The sequence below is a fragment of the Mustela erminea genome, chromosome 19 (genome assembly GCF_009829155.1).
Source record: "Mustela erminea isolate mMusErm1 chromosome 19, mMusErm1.Pri, whole genome shotgun sequence".
Taxonomy (NCBI): domain Eukaryota; kingdom Metazoa; phylum Chordata; class Mammalia; order Carnivora; family Mustelidae; genus Mustela; species Mustela erminea.
The window spans coordinates 31,071,062-31,089,874 of record NC_045632.1 but is presented as its reverse complement, the minus strand read 5'-3'; the positions used below and the strand labels follow the sequence as shown (position 1 = coordinate 31,089,874).

Genomic DNA, 18,813 nt, shown 5'->3' with positions numbered 1-18,813 from the left:
TAACTAAACAAAGATTAACTTATAAATGCTTTATTGAAAAATACACTTATTTTCATATAAAATTACAGTAGCAGTAAGTATCTTAAAGGTTTTATAAATATTTTTGCACCACTATTCTAACTGAACAGTGTAAGTTCCATATTTCTTTCAGAGCAATATGAAGTTACCCAGTAACTTGGTTTATACTGATTCAATTTACAATTGAATTTTCTCCCTAATAAGATTATTCGTTCAACTTTAAAACTGCTGGAACAATAGTGATTAATAAAGGTATATATAGATAATTCAATAGCTTGTTAAATAACATTTCTAATTTTTATAAATGGTACTAGGTACTAATAAAAACCGAAATTCTCCAATCTATTTTTTAAACTGCCAGGAACACACCCAAAGATATCTTAAATTTGTCACCTTAATAGACACATGTCTTTCAGATAACTACCTCCTAAATAAGAGGTCATAATTTTCCATATTGCCTTAATTCAACTTGATTTAAAATCTTTACTTAGCTAGCTGATCCCTATTAACAACAAAAAACTGGAGAATTTAAAACACATGCCCAAAGGTGGCTACTGGGGCTTGAACAGTTTAAAAAAAGTACAAAAGCATCAAAGATGATATTGCATGTTTAGCCTGGAAGTTTTGTACTCCATGAAGTTCACATTGTAGAAAGTGCCATCGCAAATATACAGCAAAATCTGGGTTACAAAATCATGCTTTTTACAGCCCTAAAGTGCCACTTCTTATACAAATTCACTCACACATTGCACACCAAACAATCCAGCACTTACCACACTGTACCACACCTAACGGGGAGAGGGAAGAATTACATAAGGGGAACGGGAGATTTGGGATAATCTAGGAGCTCCAAATCTGGGCTCTCTCCCTTGTTCTGTTTCAGGAACCAAAATCCTCCTAACTCCTACCAAACGTTTTGGGACAAACACCTCTTAAGTTTTTGTTTTTGCTTTTCATGAGGGCCAGAAGCTGACCACAAAACAGGTAGGAATGAACTGACAGCCAGTCCCTCTGCCAGAGCACGTCAACAGAGACCTCTTACACATATATTTGAGCACGCTCTGTTCCCTGTAATACTTGCAAAAGCATTGTTGAAGAGTTAAAAAAAAAAAAAAAATCCTGTCTGGATTCTAAGCAGCCTTGATGGCAAGCACTGAGTGATAGGAAAAAGGCAGTTGGGATGAGTAGAGATATCCTAAGGATACTGGAAGATTAGGAAACGAGCCCCATAATCTAGCATGCATTACCGGTGCTGCCCAACAGTTTGTGAAAAGACCGTTTCAGTACAACCGACTAACCTCAGTGAGAACCTCGGTCATTAGCTACATCTTGGAGACGACGTAATAAGGCAGAATGATTTTCTGGGCAAATTCTTTTTGCAGGTGATTCACTTCCATCTTCCAAAAGAATCCCTCTCTTTTTGGTTGGAGTTTCTCCTGTTCGTATCATACTGTTAATTTCTCTCAGTCTCTAGAGTGGGGGGAAAAACATACAAAACTTTAAAATGCTCATACGTCAAGTTCAGTGATATGTCAGAGAACCTCAAATGAGTTTCAAGAGTTCGAACATCTTGGGGAGCCTGGGTGGCTCAGTGGGTTAAAGAGTTTGAACATCTTTATAAAGAAACTAACTACTGAATTATACCTTTACAATTTTACTTCTCAGCTGGCTGACACTGATGACTGACTGGGTTGGAGGGCAGAGTGTTTCTCTTTTTTTAACAAGCTCCAGGGGTGATTCTGATGTAAACTTTTCCAAAAATAAGAATTCACGAATTTGTGATTTTGTTGTTTTACAATAGTTATGGAGCATCACCTTGCTGTGCCTTAGTCAATTCCGTATGTCTCCATTTTTCTTTTTTAAAAAATAGTGTGCTTTTACACAGTATTATGCCCCTTTCAGTCTAGTGTTACTCATTTTTTAGCAGTGGTTCCAAACTGGAATTTCACAGGACAAGTAAACCTTAATTCCCTAAAGTATCCATTATAAGTAATTTATTAGTATGATCTAGAAGGTACTAGTTATTTTCTCATCCATCGGAGAGTTGAGAAAAATTTGACAAATTTGTCTTCTGTGGTTAATGTGAGGAACCCTGATTGAGGAAAAACTGCCAGGATGCCAGCAAGATTGGACGTATATATAAAGCCTTCAGCACTAAGTTTCTCCAAAGCCCCAAAAATCAGTGGCCACGTTATTTTCTGGCAGTTTGTTGGCCACATTTTTTTTTTTTCACACGCTGCTTCACTCTGTCTATGTTTCCTTAGGGAAAATATACTCACCACATTCACCCGCACTTATTACATGAACTCTCAAACAGGAAAGCAGAGAGAGGGGGGTAATGAACTCTGCCCTAGTGATCACCACACTGGGCCAGTTTTGGTCCGTCATGCTTGATCTATACCCTCATTCATTTCCCATTCACCAGACTATCTTAAGGCTAATCCTAGGCCTATTTTATTCATATTTTATTCTTTATTTTAAAATAATTTTTCTGAGGTTTTAAATAAAATCAGTATTCTTTATTACTAGCATATGCACCCTCCCAAACCTCAACCACTCTCAGGAAGCTTTCCTTTGACTTTCTCTTCTACCCTCTTGCATTCCTAAACTCTAGTCTCGTATTCACTTGACTATTCCTTAAATTGTTAGGTGCATATAATGTATACATATCTTGTGAAATATATAGTATATAACTATATAACAATATACACAGCACATTTATGCCATATATAATGTATGTAATGTGTTAAATACAATTTATATACAATTCATAGTATCTTACACAATTTGCACAGGTACATATTTAAAATACAAATTCTTACTCCCCCCAAAAGCTCATACAGAATATGCTGAGACTTCTTATCCTCACCAAATTCCTGGGACACCCACTGTTACTTTTCATTCACTGGACTGATCAGGCTACTGTAGAGCCTCTGCTTTCTATCTACAAATGCACTCACTAGAAATGTAATACTGTCTACTAAGTGGGGTTTAAAAAAAATTTGAAATGGCAGGGGCACCTGGATAGCTCAGTTGGTTAAGCATCCGACTCTCGATCTCAGTTCAGGTCTTCATCTTGGGGTCATGAGTTCAAGTGCCACGTCTGGCTCCTTGCTGGATGTGGAGCCAACTTAAAAAAAACTGAAATGGCGTATTTTGTGTGTTGTTTGGAACAGTTGCTCAGTCAACACTGCATCTTAGATCTTTCCGTATCAGTACAGATGCACATCTCTTTAGCTGCTGTGTGCTGTCCTCGTTTAATCCCGTTCATGTATGATTTCCTCCCACTTGTTTAAGACAAGCAATGTTCTAATACTTGACAAGACTGTACCAATATGCCGAACTGCCCTGATAAATGTTACTAATGGTCCCCAATCATGTTAATTACCTTGTGTGGTATTTTAGAATTCTCTTCTTATGGTGGTGTAATTGGTTCTAGACCCGAGGTACTTCTGAGCTCAGCTATCATCTACTCAGTCATGATGACAGATGTTTCTTCAGCAGTCTCATTTTGTTATTTATTGGAGAAACTCCCAATTCTCTGCAAAAATTTTTCTGAAACCTTTCCAGGTGGTGATAGGTAAGATTGAAAGCCACTGATTTAGATGGTTAGTCTGACTTTTTTTGCCCAAAATGTCATTTTTTAAAGGTTTACTTACAGTAAAACTCACTCTTAAAAATATATAGTGGTACATATTTTGACAAACACAGCCCTGTAAGTACCACAATAAATAAGTTTCTTCGTTCCCCCCAAATTCCCACATTGCTAGTTAAGGGACACAGCTCGGGGGCCCCCTGCCAGCAAGCCCTGATAATGTGTTCCTTGTCCCTATAGTTTGCCTTTTCCAGACTCTCTCAGAAATGAAACCCTATAGTAAGTGGCCTACCGAATCCAGGGGGTTTCACTTAAGCACCAACGCATCTGAGGCTCATCCGTGTTGCCGGGTGTATCAGTAGTTAGTTCCCTTTTACGGCAAAGTAGTTGGCCATCACTCAGGCATACCACAGGTCTGCTTATCCACTGGCCAGCTGGAGGACATGTGGGTGGTTTCCCACTTTTTGGCAATTAGGAATAGTTTTAAATGTCCATGTATGTGTTTTGTATGAACCTTGGGTGAACATCTAGAAGTGAAATTATTGGTTATATTGTAAGGGCATGTTTGTAAGAAAATGCCAAACTGTTTTCCAGGTATTAGAGCTATGCTGGATCATTTTGAATTCCCACCAGGAATACATAAAAGTTCCCAGTGCTCCGTTATCATCGCCAGAATTTGTTACTAACGTTTTCTGGTTTTAGCCATCCTAACAGGCATGTAATGGATGAAGCATGTTTGGATCTTTTGCGTAGTTTTAAATCTGGTTGGTTGGTTTTCCTTTTGCATTTTGATAATCCTTTATATGTTACAGAATTAAATCCTTCATCAGGTAAGAGGTTTGTGAACTTTTCTCCCAGTTTGCAGCTTGTTTTTTAAAGAGCAGGAATTCTTAATTTTGATGGAAGTCTGATTTATCAGTCTTTTATGGATTGTGCTTTTGATTCTGCTACCTAAGAAGTCTTTGTGTAAACCATGTTCACAAACATTTTGTTCCCCTATGGTTTCTCCTAGAAGTTTTGTAAGTTTTACACTTAGGTCCACGGTCCATTTTGATTCATTTTTTATGTGGTGCAGAGTATGGGTACAAGTTTACTATTTGTATATGGTTATCAAGTTGTTCAGCACCATCTGGTGAACAACTAAATTACTTTTGTACCTTGGCTGACGATCCGTTGACCATGGATAGGTAGTCTATTTCTGGATTTTATTCTAGTCTATCAATCTGTATGTCCTTTCACCAATAACACAGTGTCTTGATTACCACAGCTTCATAGTTAAGTCTTGAAATCAGTGTGGGTCTTCCACCTTTTTCAGAATTGTTTAATCTAGTTCCTTTGGATTTTCATATAAATTTTGGAACCAGTTTAACTTGCACAAATAATTCTGCTAGGATTTTGTCAGGAATTGGATTGAATTTATAGACCAAGTGGAAGAAAACGGACATCGTGAAAATGTCATCCAATTCATGAACATGGAATTTCTCCACTTTCAGTCGTTCCTTCACCAGTGTTCTACAAATCTCAGGATGTAAGAGTCTTGTACACCTTTTGTCAAAACTTATCCCTAAGTTGTGGTCGTGTTTTTTGTTTGTCCAGTTTGAGGCTTGAGCTCAAAACCCTGAGATCAAGATCTGAGCTGAGATCAAGAGCTAGGTGCTTACTGACAGAGCCAGTCAGGCACCTCCCAAGTATTTAGTGTTATGGTGCTTTAGAAAATTTTTACTTCTCATTACTTGTTGCTAGTATATAGAAATAAAGTTAATTTTTATATATTAGTCATATAATTTTGCTAATTGCTAATCTTATTCCACTAGCATTTTTTAGATTTTCATCTTTCTGTATAGAAAATCATTGTGAATGGAGATAATTTTATTTCTTCCTTTTCGGTCTGTATGCCTTCTTTATCTTGCCTTATTACATATGCGAGGGCCTACAGTTACGTTCAATAGGAGTGGTGAGAGCAGATATCCTTGCCTTGTTCCTGATCTTCACAGTGGAAGACTGGATGCCTTCTCTCTTAGTGTGATGGTAGCTGCAGATGTTTTTGGTATGCAGTCTTGATCAGATTGAGCAAGTCTCCTGAGAGGTTTATCATGAATTTTGCATTCTGTCAAATGTCTTTTTCTTCAACTAGTGAGATGATTTATCACCTTCACTTTTTAGAAGAGTTTGGATGGAACTGGCGTTACAGCTGACTGTTGAACAACATGGGTTTGACTTGAATGGGTCTACTTATACTTGATTTTTTTTGATGATTTCAGTATTTTCATTTACTTTATAGTATGTACTATATATACAAAGTATGTGTTAGTTAGCGGTTTTTGTTTTCAGTAAGGTTTCTAGTCAACAGTAGGCAATTAATAGTTAAGTTTTGGGGAAGTCCGAAGTTATACACAGATGTTCGACTGCATGGGGTATGGTGTCCTAACCCCCGTGCTGTTCAAGGGTCAACTGTATCTTCCTTAAGTATTTGGTAGAATTTACCACTGAAGCCACCTGGGCCTACAGTTTTCTTTGAGAGGATGTTTTTAAATTATAAATTCAGTTCGCTTGATACAGGGTCACTGAGACTGCTTGTTCAGTATGTTTTAGAAGTGTATGTCTTTCAAGGAATTGATCCATTTCATCTGCATTATTACTTGTATTGGCAAAAAGTTGTTTAACCTTCATTATATATTCTTAGTATCTGTAGGACCTGTACTGATAACTCTAATTTCTGATCTTGTTGATTCATTTATTAATCCTGATTAGTCTGTGCAGAGATGTATCAATTTTTTAAAACCTTCTAAAAAAAACCCTGGTTTTTCATGGCGTTAATTTTCTGTATCTTAAGCTGTTTTACAGATTCCTGCTTTTTTCTAGTTGTTTAGGGTGAAATCTTAGGTCACTAATTTGGGACCTTTCTTCTGTTCTCGTGTTAAGTATTTTAGTGCTATAAATTTCCCTCTCTTAACATTGCTTTTGCTGCATCCAGCAAATTTTGGTATGTCAAGTTTTCATTTAGTTCAAAATACTTTCTAATTTCTTTTCTTTTTTGAATTAATAGAAGTATGCAATTTAGTTTGCATAAATTTGGGGGTTTTCCAGGTATCTCTGTTACTGATATCTGATTTGATTCTGTTGTAGTAAAAGAAAATACATTATTTGAATCCTTTAAAATTTACCGAGACTTGTTTTATGGTCCTCAGTGTGGTCTGTGTTGGTAAATGTTCCAACTGATGCTGTTGGAGTGTTCTATAAATGTTAGTTAGCCAATTTGGTTGTTCACATCTTGAATATTCTTATTGATTTTTTCTGCTTACTTGTTCTATCAATTATGTTGAAATGTCTTGATTATAAAGGATTTTATGCCCTATGACTGGGAAATGACCTTCTTTATCAGTGGTAATATTCTTATTAATGACATGAAAGCTGGAGTAGCTATAGTAATTACTGTTAGCAGAGTATATATAACGTTTTCCATTCTTTTGCTTTTTTAAAAAAACTACCTTATTGGGATATAGTTTACATACCATACAATTCAACCATTTGGAGCTCACAAAACCATGGTTTTTGGTATATTCTTAAGAGTTGTGCAATCACTGCTACATTAAATTGTGCAATGCATTACCACATGTGCCCAGTAACAGAAACCTTCCATTCCTTCCAGGCCTAAGCTATCACTAATCCATTTTGTGCTTCTATAAATTGGCCCATTCTGGACATTTCATACAAATGGCATCATATAATATTTATCCTTTTTTTTTTTTTTTAAAGATTTTATTTATTTATTTGACAGAGATCACAAGCAGGCAGAGAGGCAGGCAGAGAGAGAGAGAAGCAGGTTCCCCGCTGAGCAGAGAGCCCAATGCGAGGCTCAATCCCAGGACCCTGAGATCATGACCTGAGCCGAAGGCAGAGGCTTTAACCCACTGAGCCACCCAGGCACCCCAATATTTATCCTTTTGTGGCTACTTTAACTTAGCTTGTTTTCAAGGTCCACCCATGTTGCAGAATGTGTCTGTACTTTTTATTGAAGTAATACTCCACTGTGTGGACACTTACTGAGTTATCGTCCTTTTGGTTTAAACTGTCTGTGTCTTGATATTTAAAGTGGGTTACTTATAAGTGGTAAATAGCTGGGTCTTGCCTTTGTGTCCAGACTTCCAATTTCTGGCTTTCAATACGTATATTTAGACCACTTACATTAATTGCTATTTGTGTACTATTTTCCCATGTGTTTTTTCCTTTTTCCTCCCTTTTTGTCCTTCTTTTAAATTGAGTATTCTGGCTTATATTACTGAGTATTCATTTTTTCCACTTAACTTTTATTTAATCCAGATGGAATTTATTTGGTTATAGGGTGAATATCTAACACAGGCATACATAATGTGATTTTTTTTTTTTTTTTTTTTTTTTTTTTTTTGGTGGCTCCTACATCAAACAAGTGCATCACTGACACTTTCCAGGGGGGTTTGCTTTGTGTCTTTGTATGAAATTTTAGTAATTCTCTCAAGATTTTGAAGTTTTTCATAATATCTGTAAAGGTGATCTTTGGTGATTAAGAGTCACTGAAAGCTCAGAGAAATGGTTAGCATATTTTTTTAATTAAGGTATGAACAGGTTTTTTTAGATGTAATGCACAGTAACAGACAACAGTATAGTATAAACATAACTTTTATATGCACTGGGAAATAAAAAATTTCATTTAACTGCCTTCACCGTAGTGGTCTGGACCTGCACCTGCAGTATCTCTGAGCTATGTCATCTGTTCCAGTTGCTTTTTGGGGCTATTGATGATTTATGTTTCCAGCTTTCACGATCCCACTGGCAATATCACTGGAATCAGATCAAACCTATGCAGTGTCTGGAGAAAACTATGTCTTCACATATTTGGTTTTCCTATTCAGAAACATCAGTATGTCTTCATTATTCAGGTTAACTGAGGTTTCTGCAGGGGATAAGTTTACTCAAAGGTATGTAGCACCTTCATTACTACCGTAACAGAAAAATGGAAGAGATTTTCCATTTTCTGAGAGTTTTGCTGCTTTGTTTTCCCCCAACTTTTTATTTTAAAAGTTTGTTCTTAAAGAAAAGAACACCCAGTTATCAGTCAGTAGCATTTTACCACATGTGTTCTCTATGTAATTTTCTTTTTAGTTGAACCATTTGAAAGTCAGTTATTCACACTGGGACATTGTACCTCTGAATACTTTAAACATACTCTCCTACATAATCCAGTACTATCATAAATACCAAAGGAATTAAACATAAATTTAACGATAAAATTTAACACTGAAGTCCCCATTACATTTTCCCCACTCGTCCCAAAAATGTCCTTGAAAGCTTTTCTGTGTAGGATGCAGTGCAAGATCATGCACTGCATTTATTTGGGTGTCCTCTCTCTCTAGTTCCCTCCCCAGCTAACCTCTCCTTCATGGTACTGCTGACACTGCTTTGTTTGTTTTTGAAGAGTCTCTCTGTATTTATTTTTTCCATTTAACTCTTATTTAATCCAGAATTTAGTTGGTTGTAGGGTGAGTATCTAACACAGGCATATTCTCCTTTTTTGTGCTTCACAGATAATGTGACTTTCAGTTGTTCTATGTTTTTCTAAGCAATCTTTATGCATACAAGCATCCCATAAGGGGCTTTAGGATCAAGTTGTGCTCCTAAATGCAGCACCTGATTCCCAGTGATCTAGCCTTACTGCCTCAAGGATATTTTCTTCTTTACTTTTCTGGTGCCTCCTGGATATCCCCCTTCCTTCCACACCTCCGCATCTTGCTAACTTTTCTTCTGTTACGACCTGATGCAGAATTCCCTCCCCACCACAGACTGGTTTGGCAGCGTCTGCCTCACCAATCTCTCCTAAATAGGACTGTCCCACTGACCGGTACAAACTGCTGTTTCTCTCCTTAGACAAAGAATCCAAAAGGACAGAGACACTACCTGTCCCAGAAACAGACAATCCATAATCAGTTTAGAAATCCAAATTTTGTTAGGAAAATTTGCATTTTAAATGGTGTAAAAACCATAAAACTCCAGATTTACAGCAGAGTGAACTATATATGCACAAACAGGAAAAGGAATAAAAATAAATCTAAATCCTTTACTCTATTTCCAGCCTTAAAGTTCTCCCACCGACCCCTGTATTTTGTTCCACTGGAACTTACTAGTCACTTTCCCCTGGTAGTTCCCATCATTGAGGTGGAGTACTGAGCATTTCCCATTAACCCCAATTCCAGCGTCCTAGGCATTCTGGGGTTAATAAAGGCCAAGATTTATATTGGGCTCACCTTTGAAGGACTGTTGCTGAAGTAGTAGAAAATCTTTTCTCGAGGAGAAAGCACTGTTTCATTTTTATGTGGAGAAATGTAGACCGGATGATTCTGAGACAGCTGTATCCGGCGAGGAGAACCTGTCCTTACAAATGGATAGGGAGAGAGTGGAGGAGCATCCATCTGTTTAAAAAAAATAATAATAAAACAAATGTAAAAATCCATATGCCTAAGAAAGGTAACAAAATTTCTAGCCAGCTATTTTTTTTATGGAAATAGTTATTTTTATTGACAGAGTGGTGAGGTATAATAAACCCGTAGCTTTTTGAAGAGTAATGCATTAGCAGCCACAATTACACTTGAAGAACAAGTGACGCTTAAGTGCTTATTTTATGCCAGTCACTGTTTAAGCATTTTTAATCCATTCTGGCGTTTAATCTCCACAGCAACCCTATAAGCTAGAGTCGACTCCTATTCCCCTTTGATATACGAAGAGACAAGAGGCAGAGAGAAAGTTAAGTAACTTGGAAGGTTACTGTAGCTGGTAAGTTTGGGACAATGTTGATGCATGCTCTCTAGCGCGCGCGTTACAGTAATTTGTAGGGAATCCAAAAACCATCTCTTTAAATGCTTCACGATAAAAAGAAATTCTGTTGGTTAGGCATATTATGTCTCTTAGAGATTCCCTCAGTTTTATTTAACAAAAGAATGATAGTTCTAAGACTAGCTCAACCTAAGTTACTTCCCTTCCCTCAGAGGTGAAAAAGAGTATGACATAATCCCTGTCAAACTTACTACGTTTGCCTGTGAGTACTTCATGGCAAATGTTTTAATCTGCTTTATGTAGATATTGTTGTAGAACTGAATGAGGTCTCCCCTCTCCTCCTCTTCCATGTCACTGTTGGCGCCGGTGAGGCGAGTTGGGGTAGGAGGGGCGCTGCTAGGCTGTGGAACCGGCAACGTGCTGTTGGACCTCATGATGGGACTGGAGTCTCTGCTGGCTGCAGCAGGTAGAACAGAGGGTGTTAAGCAGAAAGCCCGCTAGTGCAGATTGTTTTTTAAAGGAAAGTTCAGTGAGAGAAAGGCGAACAGCTACCTGCTGTACGTGGGCACTCTCTTCTTAACCCCAGGGAGCAAAGCACAGACACTAGTAAGTATTAACTTTACCCCCTGCCATGCAAAGGCTTACTGAGTAGTTCTAATAAATTATACCACATTTTCTAGGACCTGTGCCCCGCATTAAGTGATGCAAATCAACCATTAGTGGTGGTATTTCCACAGCACAGCTTCAGTTGGCATACCAGACTTTTCTGGAACTCAGGCCAACAAATTCCTGCCTGAAACCTTCTCTAATTTCCCTGGAGAAAAATGCTATGCACAGTGTGCCTTGAAGCTATGGGAGGAAGGACAAACAACTTTGCCACCAAACTTAGGATTTTGTTTATTGTTCCAACAAATTTTTTGCCACTATTTTAATATAGCTGTAATTTCATTTAGTAATCCTTAGGCCTAAAAAGTGAGAAGCTCCTAATTTTGTTTTCTTAGTGTTCATAAAGACCCTAAACACTTACTTCTGTCTTTGTTTAGTTCTGTTGGAGAGTTCTGATGGCTTCTGCTATCACTGCTGCCAGAATTTCTTCTTTTCCTTTTTCCTTTTATCAGAACACTTCTATACACCTTTAGAGAGACCATGAGAAAGGGACAGATCTGTTGAGCACATCTTGGACTAAATGACCTTGACATGTAATTAAATTCTCACAGTGGCTCCATGTAGTAACAGTTATTGTCCTCAGGGAAGTTAATAGATGCAGCCAAGGTCATTTATCTGTTAAATAACAGAGCCAGGATTTACACTGGGGCCTGTCGGGCTTCAAATTCCAAATATGGCCTATAATACTGTAATATAAAGGGCAATACTAGCACCCAACCATAAAATCAAGCTATTCTCAAGCAAAGATTTTACATACCTACCCCTTGAGATAAATGAATAGTATTAAAGATAAAATGAGTTTTAAATTTTCCTTTAATGTTGTCTTGGTTAAATGTACAGTATTGTTTTCTAAAGGTGACACAGAAACCAAATAACTTGATAAATTCTCCCTTATGATTATCTAAATTAAGAAAGAATCAAAAATTTCACCTCCACTTCCTCCCCTTTTAGAGAAAAGAGGACTTAAACTAATCAAGATGTAAAGTTGGGCGCCTGGGTGGCTCAGTGGTTAAGCCGCTGCCTTTGGCTCAGGTCATGATCTCAGGGTCCTGGGATCGAGTCCCGCATCGGGCTCTCTGCTCAGCAGGGAGCCTGCTTCCTCCTCTCTCTCTCTCTGCCTGCCTCTCTGCCTACTTGTGATTTCTCTCTGTCAGATAAATAAATAAAATCTTTAAAAAAAAAAAAAAAAAAAAAAAAGATGTAAAGTTGTCAGATTAAAGAAAAGACTTCCTTAAAGTAGAATCTTAGCTTTTATCTTGGAGAAAAGGCCACAGAATTAACTGTGGTTAATTTTTTATATTTATCAAAGACGTTAAGCTTTATTTTCAGCCCTGAGAGGAAATGTAATTACCTGGCTGCGGGCCTGTGGCTGAGTCCTATAACAACGCATAATATTCTGGAAGGACTTGTCTTCTTTTGTGACCTGGCAAAGAATAAGAGTATTCTGAGAGAGAAATGGACTTCAAAATATTTTAAAGAGCTCTGTGAACCTACTCCCCAGTGAAACTGGTGACAATTATAAAAACAGTCATTTCAAGTCTCTAGAAATGGTCCTAAGGACATATACAAAATGAACAATCTATTCAAGAAAACATACTAAAATTCAGCAACAAGAGGGAGTGGGTGGTATCTGAACACAGATCTGTAATAAAGTAGTACAGTTACCAAATGAAAAATTCACCAAAAGGACAAAACAGATCTAAAATGGCAAAGAAAAAATGAATTAGCCAACTTGGAATAGACTGTGAAACCTGAAGAACACAGAGAAAGAAAGGAAGAAAAATTAACAGAGCTTCAGGGGATCTGTGAACATCATTCAGCACAGAGAGAAGCAGAAAAAAAAAATGATAAAGGCTGAAAACTTCCCAGGTTTATTTAAAAAACAGTAACCCACACATCCAGAATTCCAAGTCTAAAATAAACGCAAAGAGATCATACCCAGGCATAGTAAAAATGTTGAGAGCCAAAGAAAGGGAGAAAATCTTGACAACATCCACAGAAGCCCAGTAAAGTAAGAGGCAACTTCTCATCAGAAACGACTGAACCGAAGAGGCGGTGGAACACCATATTCAAAGTGCTCAAAGTAAAAAACTAAGAATTTGGTGTCCAACAAAGTTATCTTTCAAAAAGGGAAATAAATACAAATAAAAACAATTTGCTGCTAAAAGACCAATCTTACAAGAAATACCAGAAGTTCAAATTAAAAACAAGTGACCCCAGCAATTCAAATACACATTAAAAAAAAAAGAGCCCTGGTAAAGACAATTATGTAACTGTAAAGACAGCATAAAATGTGTATTTCTCCTTCACTGATTTAAAAAGCCATTATATAAAACTATATATATATATATATATATGTTATTGGGCCTGAAACATACAGAAATGTGATATATTTGCCAAAAACAGCACAGGAAGAGGAGGAATGCTGTACTGGGCTAAGAAAATGACTCCAGATGACAACTCAAAACCACAGGAACCAATGAAGAGAATCAGAAATGATAAAATTAATAAAGGCTATACATTATATTTCTTCTCTCAGCTCCTTTGGAAGTCATAGAATTACAAATAACAATGCAGTTGTTGGATTTATAACACTTATGGATGTAATACGTATCACAATACATCTCAAAAGATTAAAAGGAAACAGCTACATAGGACACTTCCTTTTCCTCACTGGAATTAAGTATAAATCTGAAGCTGATTTTAATACATTAAGATGCTGGGGGGTGGGAAAACTGGGGCGATGCTGGTCAAAGAGTACAAACTTCCAGTTATGAGTAAGTTCTAGGGATTGAGTATCTAGCATGGGGACTACAGTTAACAATATTACATACCGGGAAGTTGCTAAGAGAGTTGATCCTTAAATATTCTCACTACCTAATAAAAACAACTGGATAGCCTCCTGTGAAAGAATGAAGTTGGACTCCTACCTCCATGAATAAAAATTCCTCAGAATGGATCACAGACCTAAATGTTAAAACCTAAAACTATAAAACTTTTAGAAGAAAACAAATATTCATGACCTTGGATTTGGCAATGTATTCTTTTTTTTTTTTTTAATTTTTTTTTAAAGATTTTATTTATTTATTTGATAGACAGAGATCGCAAGTGGGCAGAGAGACAGGCAGAGACAGAGGAGGAAGCATGCTCACGCTGAGCAGAGAGCCCGATGCGGGGCTTGATCCCAGGACCCTGGGATCATGACCTGAGCTGAAGGCAGAGGCTCTAACCCACTGAGCCACCCAGGCGCCCCTTGGCAATGTATTCTTAAGATACGAGAGCAAAAGTACAAACAACAAAAGAATAAACGGACTTAATCAAAATTAAAAATTACTATGCTTCAAATAACACAATAACATCCAGAAGTGCAAAAACAGAGAAAATATTTGCAAATACCTGGCAAGAGAGCTGCACCCAGAACATATAAAGAACTATGGCTCAATCACAAAAAAGCACGAACCATCCAAATTAGAAACGGGCAAAGAATTTAAACGAGTATTTCACCAAAGAAGATATACAATGACTGGTATACAAATAACTGGGATGGCTAGAAGCAAAAACTCAAAAAAACAGCCAATAAGCACAATAAAAGACACTCAACATCATTAGTCATTCGGGAAATATATGTCAAAACCACCAGAATGTATCAATACTCACTGGGACGGCTATAATAAAAGAGAGAAAAGAAGCTGGCAAGGATGTAGAGGATTTAGAACTCTCATGCACTGCTGGTGGGAATGTAAAATGGTGTAGCTGCTCTGAAAAATATGGCAAATTTCTCCAGCAATTAAGCACAGAATTACCGTATGACCCAGCAATTCCACTTTTGAGTATAGAAACAAAAGAATGAAACTAAAAACTTGAGAGATATTCATACACTCGTGTTCACAGTACATTATTCACAATAGCTAAAAAGTGCCAGCCACCCAAGTGGACATCATTGGATGAATGGATAAGCAAAATGTGGCATTTAATCAGCCTTGCAAAGGAACAAAATTACAACTCATGCTACAACACGGATAAATCTTGAGGACATTATACTAACTGAAATAAACCAATCATAAAAAGACAAAAACTGGGCGCCTGGGTGGCTCAGTGGGTTAAGCCGCTGCCTTCGGCTCAGGTCATGATCTCAGGGTTCTGGGATCGAGTCCCGCATTGGGCTCTCTGCTCAGCAGAGAGCCTGCTTCCTCCTCTCTCTCTTTGCCTGCCTCTCTGCCTACTTGTGATCTCTCTCTGTCAAATAAATAAATAAAATCTTTAAAAAAAAAAAAACAAAAACTATATGACTCCTAGAGGCACCTGGTACAGTCAAATTCATAGAGACAGAAAGCAGAATGGTGGGTGCCAGGAGCCAGTGGGAGGAGGAAAAATAACCTACTTAATAAGTAGTTTTACTCTGCAGGGATGGAAATGTTTTGGAACAACATAAAGATTAGGTGTATAATACTGGGAATGTACCAAACACCACTAATTGTTCATTTAAAAATGGCTCATTTATGTTATGTGAATTTCACCTCAGTAAGTTATTTTAGAAAACAATGTCTAATAATAAAAAGTGCTGAAGAGAGGGGCTCCTGGGTGGCTCAGTCAATTAAGTATCTGCCTTTGGTTCAGGCCATGATCCCAGGGTCCTGGGATCAAGCCCCCCACCAGGTTCCCTGCTTAGGGGGGGCAGCCTGCTTCTCCCTCTCCCTGCCACTGCCCCTGCTTGTGCTGTCTGTTGAATGAATAAATAAAATATTTAAAGAAAAAGTGCTGATGAAAAGGTAGAAAAATGAAAACCTTCATATACTAATGGTTGAAATACAAAATGGTGCAGGGACTTTGCAAAAGCAGTCTGGCTGTTCCTCCAATGGTTAAACACAGTATATGACCTAGCTAGCAATCCACTCTTAGGTACATATCAAAGAGAAATGAAAACATGTCCACACAAAAACTTGTACACAAATGTTCACGAAAGCATTATTCATAATAGCCGAAAAGTTAAAATACCCAGATGACCATCAACTGATGGATAAACAAAATATCATATACTCATACAATGGAGTATTATGTTCTAAAATTTACTGTGGAGATGGCTGCACGTTATCTGTAAATGTACTAAAATACAAGGAGGTGTACATTTTAAGTGAGTGAGTTAAGGGGTGGTTGGGTGGCTCAGTTGGTTAAGTGTCCCAACTCTTGATCTCAGCTCAGGTTTTGGATCTCAGAGTTGTGAGTTCAAGCTCCACGCTGGGCTCCATGCTGGGTGTGGGGCCTACTTAAAAGTGAGGGGAGTTAGAGAGAAGGGAGTTGAGGGCAATTGGAAGGGAAGGTGAACCATGAGAGACTATGGACTCTGAAAAACAATCTGAGGGTTTTGAAGGGGTGGAGGGTGGGAGGTTGGGGGAACCAGGTGGTGGGTATTATGGAGGGCACGGATTGCATGGAGCACTGGGTGTGGTGAAAAAACAATGAATACTGTTACACTGAAAATAAATTTAAAAAAATTTTTTAAAAAGTGAATGAAGTGATTGTACCTCAGTAAAACTGTTAAAAGTGTTCTGAGCTAGTATCTTTACTTTTTCCTTTTATATTCCAAATGGTGCTTACCTTTGCCATCACATAAATGGCACACATCAACAACTGGTCCAGATGTCGGTCCATCATAAGTTCAGGACACTGAATTATGGAGAATTCAAAACAGGTCCAGATTTTTTTCCTCAGTTCATCGGAAATATCCAGTTTAGCACAAAGATCCCGAAGGCGGACTCCTGCCAAGTGGTAAACCTGGTAGAGAAACAAAAACATTTCCAATTTTGTTTACCTAATACTTGTATTTCCCAAGCTTCTGCTCTGGCAAGGGTACATGAAAAATTACCTTTCTAAAGAAAAGCGATAAAGAGCTGGTCTTCCTCGGTCTAATACTGCTGCCAGTTGAAGGTGGGCCTTGTTTCTGCTGGTGTCCACCTGGGGAAATCTGTTGAATGGCCACCTGACCAGGGACTTGCAACGTTGTTCCTGTCACCTGTTGAGAGCTCAAGCTTCCAGCCAGGGCCTGAGCACTCAGGGGCTGGATGGAGCCAGTCACAGCCTGTGCCTGCCCTCCAACATTGACCTGGACCGGGAAGAACGTTATCCCTCCATTTTCATTCGCAATACCTACAGTTTGTTAGGGAGAAAAGGAGGATGATGAAAGGCTCTCCAGGCATGGGTGTGCAATTTCTCCCCTCCCAGCCTCCTTCCCCTGCTCCACTCTTATCTGACGTTGTCATTCCAGCCAAATCTCAGGTGACTTTCCATAAAGGCCACCAAGAAAGAACTCAATATCCAACCTGCCTTTCTTACCTTGTACGGGAATGGTCACTGTTTGTCCATTGTTGGCCGTGACAGTGGCTGTTGCCATGGTGACCAAAGTCTGTCCAGGAACTGGTGTGACAGAAACCGCATCCCCAGATACATTCTGCACAGGGACAGCATTGACTAGGGGTTGGGGGGGAATGCGCCCAGGTGTCCCTCCATCAGAGGGGCTATCGTTCTCAACAAATAGACGCCTTCTGGTAGAGCTGGCTGCTGGGGAGCTGTATCTGTCATATAGTGTGGCTGGAGATGTTATGCCTATAGTTAAAAACAAAAACAAAAACCCATCAAACCAACGGTTTAACTCAAGACAACTCAGATCTAACTTCTGAATCCAAGCTCTTATGTTCAAAACTAGTGTCTGAAATACTTCATAAACAAAAATTACAGGGGTCATATTACAGCAATAGTCAACTAATGAAAATTCAACCAGACATCATTAAGAGCAAAATTTAAACACAGGAAAATTTCTCTATTTGTTGCACAATGCTCCCTACATTATTCCAGCTTCTGCTAAATCAAACCAAACTCCACATTCTGTTGCTACAGAACCTTGATGACTTAGGGGCAATTTAAAGAATTATTCTATTTTCCTATGATATTTCTGACGATATTCACTCACGTATGATGTGATTTTACCGTAAAGCCACTACTCAAGGGGACTTGATATTACTGTGACATCATCCGGGAGCATTTTACCCCAGTTTTATTAGTTTTCATCTTTATCTTTTTTCCACACACAGAAAATTACTAAAGCTCAGTAATGTTCTTCAGCAACATTGGATATTATGTGTTTTAGACTCAATTAAGCTTAGTTTATTATATTTCTTAAACAACTTTATTGAGATATAATTCACATACATTTTAATCATTTAAATTGTACTATTCAATGGCTTGGGGTGTATTACGTTATTAGTTTCTTTAATATAAATATATATAACATGCAATTTGCCATTTTAACCATTTTTGTGTGTACTATTCAGTGGCATTAATTCCACTCACAATTTTGTGCAATCATCACCACTATTTCCAAAACTTCATCATCCTAAATAGAAGCAAATTCTATAACCATCATGGCATGGTCTGTTGTTAAACATTCACATCAAGGAGACTGAAGTTTCAAGCAGCATATCCAACAGCACATCAGTAGGTTATTTAAGTTTTAAAATGTATGTAGGAAGGTCATAAGGGGATTGATAGGAATAGTTCTGACAGCCTATAGCTTAACATTTCAATTTCTCAATGGTACAAAAGCCAATAAACTCACTAGCTTTGTATTTGGAACAAAGCTGCAGTCAGAAAGAATGCATTATGACTGATGATTATCTTGTAAGGCATTAAGAGACCTTGAAATTGGAAAAGTGGAGTACAAAGAAAATAAAGCTTAA

The 18,813-nt window shown here is 37.9% G+C and overlaps 1 protein-coding gene across 3 annotated transcripts in view; it reads right to left on the bottom strand.

Annotated features, from left to right (window-relative positions):
* Positions 1 to 14: 14 nt before the first annotated feature.
* The window catches only part of RBL2 (RB transcriptional corepressor like 2), a 54,220-nt gene continuing 35,421 nt past the window's right edge, over positions 15 to 18,813 (bottom strand). For all 3 annotated transcript variants that reach the window (XM_032323268.1, XM_032323269.1, XM_032323271.1), the window contains 8 exons: positions 17,414 to 17,683; positions 16,947 to 17,227; positions 16,679 to 16,855; positions 12,435 to 12,506; positions 11,445 to 11,550; positions 10,669 to 10,874; positions 9,892 to 10,056; positions 15 to 1,488 (listed from right to left, as the gene is read on the bottom strand). In XM_032323268.1, coding sequence (XP_032179159.1) covers positions 1,318 to 1,488; positions 9,892 to 10,056; positions 10,669 to 10,874; positions 11,445 to 11,550; positions 12,435 to 12,506; positions 16,679 to 16,855; positions 16,947 to 17,227; positions 17,414 to 17,683 — 1,448 coding nt within the window. In that variant the 3' untranslated portion in view covers positions 15 to 1,317. The remainder of the gene's footprint in view (positions 1,489 to 9,891; positions 10,057 to 10,668; positions 10,875 to 11,444; positions 11,551 to 12,434; positions 12,507 to 16,678; positions 16,856 to 16,946; positions 17,228 to 17,413; positions 17,684 to 18,813) is intronic.